Here is a 6,747-nt window from a genome sequence, read left to right on the forward strand (position 1 = left end):
AAAAAAAATATACTCCCCTGAAAATGAACGATCGAATTATTTTTCGAGGATTGAATTCTGCCGCTTGTACCGGATACTCCCTTCTGCTTGTGTGGTGCGTGTCTTCACACTGAGGTTTGGGTCCCCCAAAACAGGAAAAGCAGCAGATGCCAGATCCGAGTGAGGCTTTCATTTGGACTTTCGAGAGCAGGATGGAATGAAATGTCTTTTTTTTTTTTTTCCTGATGAAACGATTTTGGGTCCATAAACTATCAGAAAGTGTTTTAAAGAACTTTAAACCCAGAAAAAGGGTGTCGTAAAGCAACCAGTCAGCGCTTTGATTCTTTCACACACAGACTTCCATGGACTCTGCTGGGAGATGACCTTCAGCTGTATTTTGGTGACCTGTGTTCTCATGCACCATCCCACTTGAACATTGTGTGGAGACTGGTACCTCTGCTTTCCTAAGGTGTTCTTGTTCTTATTTTTGCAGATACAGTATATTCAAATATACTTCCATCGCCCTGGTTTCTGTGGGGATATTTATTTGCACTTTCATGTCAGCAAAGCAGGTGGTAAGAATCAGTTCACAAATCATTTATATTTGCTACTTATTAATGATAAAATAAATGGAATGCTTATGTAATACAAGGATTCAGATCTCTGAAAGAGTGGCGGGGGAATGGCTAATAAATCTCTCTCCTGCATCTGGGCCCCTTGTATGTAGTCTGCTCTCTGTACCAATGTTTTTTTTCTTATTTCCTAGACTTCCCAGTCCAGCTTGAGTGAGAATGATGGATTCCAGGCGTTTGCATGGTGGTTACTAGGCAAGTACAGTAATTACAATAAAGATAATTGCCTTTGCAATCTGTTTGCTGAGTTCTCTCCTAAGGGATTGGTTTCTTGGCAAGAAGCTTTGGCTAAACAAATTATGCACCTGGGATCGTGTGTCTCTGAACTTTAGTGTTCAAGCAAATGCCCGGATTCATGGTAATGTGTCCAGTAACATGGATCCATATTTTTCCTGGTCGACACTGGTATAGAAAGAAAAGTACACGCCTGCTTGCCTAGCACACACTCCGGCATCAGTGCTCAGAGTGCCGTGCACTTCTCCATGATCTGTCTGGTCAGGAGAGCTTCTTCAAAAGAAGGGCACATGACAGCTAGTTGACTCTTTAAAAAAATTTCCAAGGGACCCATTTCTAAATCTTAGATTTATTGTCTTTAGAAGTTAGCTGTTCCGTATGGCAGTGATCTCAAACCTGGTGGATCAGCAGAATTTCCTGGGGAATTTTTTTAAAATACAAGTATCTCTTTGTGGAAGTAATGAGACAACTCCTGTAGAGCTTGGCCCTCACACTGTATGATGTAGAGGTGAAATTCTCCAAGTTCATTCAGCGATAGCAATAACAGATTGAGACCGACCGTGTAGAAGAGAAATTATATTCTCCTCTCTTCTTGGCTTTGAAACTTTGCCCCCTTAGATTGCTATTCTTAGAGAGGTCTTTATGAGCTATTAGAAAAATACCTTCCAATAAGAAAAATGTGCAAAGAATTGAACATACCATTTGTGGAGAAAAAATTAATGTCCAATAATCTTTTGTTCAGCCTCACTTGTCTAATAATCAAAGAAATGCAAATTGAAACCAAAATGCAGTACCTTCTTATTTCTGGTCTGTTATATAGGCAAGATCATAAATGATTATTTGCATTGCCACTGAGGATGCAGTAAGACAAACATTTTCACATAAACGGTTTACAGTATAAATTGACATAGCCTTTCTGGAAAATAATTTATATATTGAGTTATTAAAATCTACAACCTGTGACTTAGTAATTCTTATAAGAGTTTTTTCTAGGGAAATAACATTTTAAAAAAGATTTATGTAGGATGTACATTGATTTTTAATGATGATTTTTAATTGGAAGTAATCTCATCTTGTAAGACATTTAAGTACAATACATACAGATGACAAATATGCAGCCATTAAATCAGACTTTTGAAAAACTTTTAATGAATGACCTGAAGAAAAATCCAGGAAAAAGATCATGAAGGAAGCAAGATACAAAATTTTATACTATGAGCCTGTGTTAGCACAAAATATACATAAATATATTTAGAGAGATGTAGGAAACTGTAATAGTAAATTGTGGTTGATTTTTATTTCTTTTTCAAACTTTGTACATGTTTTACAATGAGTTTGTAATATTTGTAGAATATGTAAACAACCAGTAAATGTTCTTTAAGAATATATCTGGGGAAATAAAGGATATATCTGGAAATATAGGTATCTTGTAACCTGATCTTTTTTTTTTAGGTATTGGAGCACTGACGTTTGCTCTCCTGATGTCAGCAAGGATGGGTATTTTCCAGGAGACTCTATACAAACAATTTGGGAAACACTCCAAGGAGGCTTTGTTTTATAATGTAAGCAATTTATTGAACCTGGGGAGGATAAATATTACTGAGTTATTATTACTGTAATATGGTATCAAATGTAATAGGCCGTCCTTTTGATGTAGTGGAAGGATCAATTTGTTATTAGTAATCTGCTTCGAGCCCCACAGACCGAAGTACTTTCATAGGCTGCTAATGTGCATTCAGAGCCACAGTTCTCTGCGCGGGACGATCATGATCAGTCAGTGTGAACAGAACGTGTCCGCTAAACCAGGAATTACTGTAGGGACAAAGAACCTCACCTCCAGTGTTCCTGCAGGTGAAATCAGGTTGAAACCAATATGGAAGCCTGGAAAAGGAAAGTAAGCTACAAAAAAACCAAACCAGCATGCCCAGGGGCTATGTGCAGGCGGGCGTTGGAGAGCGTTGGGGGGGACGGGTGAGAGGATGAGTCCCTCAGATGGGCTTCATCCATTTGATGGAGAGTTTAGATAGCTAGTTATACTGCTTCAGCTTCTTCATTTTAAACTGCTCTAGAGACACTTCTTCCTCCCTCTTGTTGAGGTGATGCCCAGAGCACAGCCCCTCATGGTCAGGGTGACATGACGGCCTCCGGTTCAGTAAGCCTTTTTACAGGTGCTTCTCAGCTATCTGCAGGGGGGTATCTTCTCTGCCCAGTTGCTGCAGACAAGCCATTTGAGATTTAATTGGAACTAGCGTGTGGGTCTGGGACTTTAAAAAAGAAAGGAGCATTCTGTTTGGTTCACATCTGTCTTTTAGAACAGTGCATGGCACACAGTGCCTGCTCAGTCAATGCTACTTACCTGCGATTCCTCGTTATTGCATTGGTGGTGGTGGCGGCTCGTTGTCAAGTACAGTAACCTTTGCTTACCTGTTGTTTCCTCTTCCACCTCTTTTTATTCTTATCTTCATTTCTTTTTCCCTGCCCTCCATCTCTCTTCCCACTAGTTTTCTAAACTCCCTAAAATCTGCCTTCACATTCTTTATATTTTTAAGTCCATTATATTTGCTTAGCCATTCTCAAAAACAGTAAAACGTAACAAATCCTGTGGGTAGAATGACTGCCTATTTAATTTTCTCATTCCCTTTTGTTGAGGAAAGGATGCTGGCTCCATTTTTTGTTTTCTTTTGTGTGATGACCATTACACTTAAGGGCAAGAACTGTAATTTTGATGCTATCACGACATAGAGCATCAAGCAGTTTAGAAGCACTGGATACATTCAACTTAATAAGTCTAACTTGCTTTTCATGATAGTGCTTGTCCAACGACTTGTAAAACTTAGAATAATGAGAGCAGCTTTACAATGACTCAGTGTTTTTGCATTTACATTTATGCGGAATGTTTCTTCCCGTAGCACGCCCTTCCACTCCCTGGATTCATCTTCTTGGCTTCGGATATTTATGACCATGCAGTTCTCTTCAATAAGTCTGGTGAGTCTGGCGTGATCCAGTACAACGACCTGACAGTTTCTGAGGCAGAGTTTCAGTTTTACTCTTGACTTGCCCACTGCCTTTTTTTTAATTCAAAATCATCTGTCCCACTTGAAACCATCCCGGTTCCATGAATACGATGCTGATGATCAGTGGATGCAATAGCAAAAGCCTTTTTACAGGTGCTTCTCAGCTATCTGCAGATGAAGCGCTATCTTCAGATTTTTTTTTTTTTGCCTTGGAATGTGTGTTTTTGCATGTGGACGTGGAAGGTTTGTCTGCAGGACGCACGCACTGTAGCCATCGGAGCCACGAGAGAGGGTGGGCAGGGGTTCAGCAATTTGTTCATCCTGCCAGAGGCAGGTCTGCTCGGGGGCCCAGCCCTGGGGAGGGGAAGCAAAATTGATGACAGGGCTTTTTTTTTTTTTTCAAATGACAGGAAGAAAGGCAGCAGGAAAAAGCAAAATTAGTTCAAAAGTCAATAGTTGCTTATACCTATGAAGTGTATTTTGTAGGACGGCAGTGGGTGCTCAGGAAACACTTGTTTGCTGTCCGAACCTCAGTGTGAAGCTGTGACTACCCTGCACCTCTCCCATTTGCCCCCCAGGAATGTTTGATGAAGAGAGTGTGTAAGAAAGTTAAGGCTCTGAATTAATCATTTCTGATTTTTTAAAATTGGGATGTAGTTGACAGCTGATTTCTCACAGCATAGCAAACTGCTATTGAAATAAACATGATCAAATTCCTTAGAACTGATTTAGTTACTAGAATGTTTCTTCTAAAAATTACAGGGCTGTGTATTTATAAAAAGTTTTGTTTTTGGAAACGGCCTTAAGCTTCTTCAGAACATCCCTAAGTTAAATACACATTTTTTCCTCTTGTTATGAGTTTTAGTGTCTCAGATGAACCTGTTATCCTCGAATTTTCTGAGAGCTGACTATCCGTCTAAATATTTTACATTATACCGATTGTCTCTTTCCTCAGAAAACTGATACAGTGGGTCTCCGAAGTTATTTAAAACAGTAATAACATTTGTTAACTTTCATTTCAATACTTGCAAAATGTTTCGGAGACAATAGAATACCAGATTATTGGAATTTCCCACTAGTCCAGACATACGGTTCTAACAAATTATTTATCTAGATGGCTTTTTATTTTTTGCAAAAGAAAATTAATGTTCTTTTCCTAACCAGATCTCAGCATCACTGTGTTGGACTTTCCTCAGTTACGCTGTATGTTTCAAACACCGAAAACAATTTAGCAATATGAAAGAAATGGCCTTAGAGGATTATAATGTCCTATTCCCTGTAATCCCAAATATTCGCTGTGCAACCTCATTATACAAATCTAACATAAGAATGTATTTAAAGGTAGAAAAGTTAAAATTCCATTATTCTCCACATCAGTTAATTTCATTTTACCAGTTCCTTTCTAGACACTGTTTACATAGTTGTAATCCTTATGTTGATTTTTCTACTTCGTTTTCCGCTGTTTTTTTTGTGTGTGTGACCAAATGTAACCTTTATGACTTTGAATGTAAAGGTCTTATCTAGTTAAAGTATCTTTGCTTACATAGCCATTGTTCTATCATTGCACAGATTTTGTTTTTACATATTATAAATTATACTGCAATGAAGAACTTTTTTTGAATTATCTAGGATTAACTTCTTAGAATGGGTATTAATACTTTTATAGCACCTTAATAAGAATCGTGAAATTTTTTTTAAAACACCACCAACTGAGTGGCTGCCAATTCCACTTTTACCTTGCCAGATTAGAATATTATTCATAAACTTTTAATTGCTAATTTATTAGATATAAAATGCTACAGCCTTAATTTAGAATTTTTTGATTACGAGTAGGATTGAACATACTTGCAAATGGCATTTGGTTACTGGTTGCCTTTCCTGTCGTGTTGTCAGATATGACCATGTCATTTTGAACTTCCTGTGCTTCAGTCTTGCTCTGTAAAGTGGGGTCCTAGTCAGGTGAATGGTTAAGAGTTTATCATTTGTTTTAAGAAAATGAAGTAATGATTCTTGAGACCGATGTAGCCTGGAATCAAGACAGGTAAAGTGGCATATGGTCCCGACTGACGTTGCTGTCTCCGTTGTGATCGGTATATATTACTTTGTTCAAAAAGATGAAAACTTTAGCTATCAAAAGTGATACAGCCATCTCCCCTCTTAATCTTTGCAGAGTTATATCAAGTTCCCGTTGTCGGTGTGGCCGTGCCCATCATGTGGTTCTACCTCCTCATGAACATCATCACCCAGTATCCTTTGCCCGCCTTGGCCCTGTGGTCTTTTCTGGATTATTTTAGCCCAGGAACATTTGTTCTAACAGCGCAGTGACAGTTTCATTCTTACCTTGATCTCTTCTGCAGTAAGCAGGAGACGGAGAGGCCCGTCTAGTGAGCTCCTTTGTGGAGGGCTGAGGGGATGACAGTGGTGCCGGAGGTCAGTAAGTCACAGGGCACTGTGAAGAAATGCTCTGGGGGCGGGGACAGTCAGCAATTAGTGTATGACACGAATGTTCTATGATTTGTACCATCCTAGGATATTTCACAAACTGCTACAGAATTCTGAAAGGAATTTCAAATTAATTAAAACTTAAGGTCATTCAAAAGAACCATTTAAAAAAAAGTCCATTATAACAATTCAGTCTTTGAAATAGTGAACCAGATTGACCTCATTCTTCTGAAGTCACTTCATAGCTCTGTCATACAGAGTTCTCTTTTGGAAGTGGTGGAAGGCTGGGAGCCATATCAAAGAAAGGTGGGTGTGGTCACCTTCGCTGAGAGTGTTAATGCTCTGTCATTACTTGGGAGGTGACCTTCATTGTGAACCATGGGAAGAATCCGGAATAAGTATATCGGAAGGTTTTAGGCAGTTTCGAGTTGGGATCTACAAACGGA

At 38.9% G+C, this 6,747-nt stretch overlaps 1 protein-coding gene across 5 annotated transcripts in view; it reads left to right on the forward strand.

The window, feature by feature from the left end:
* The window catches only part of SLC35B4 (solute carrier family 35 member B4), a 30,624-nt gene that overhangs the window by 23,004 nt on the left and 873 nt on the right, over positions 1-6,747 (forward strand). For all 5 annotated transcript variants that reach the window (XM_025045947.1, XM_025045946.1, XM_015588405.2 and 2 more), the window contains 5 exons: positions 473-554; positions 746-806; positions 2,298-2,407; positions 3,755-3,830; positions 6,030-6,105. In XM_025045947.1, coding sequence (XP_024901715.1) covers positions 473-554; positions 746-806; positions 2,298-2,407; positions 3,755-3,830; positions 6,030-6,105 — 405 coding nt within the window. The remainder of the gene's footprint in view (positions 1-472; positions 555-745; positions 807-2,297; positions 2,408-3,754; positions 3,831-6,029; positions 6,106-6,747) is intronic.

The sequence above is a fragment of the Pteropus alecto genome, unplaced genomic scaffold, assembly GCF_000325575.1.
Source record: "Pteropus alecto unplaced genomic scaffold, ASM32557v1 scaffold22, whole genome shotgun sequence".
NCBI lineage: Eukaryota > Metazoa > Chordata > Mammalia > Chiroptera > Pteropodidae > Pteropus > Pteropus alecto.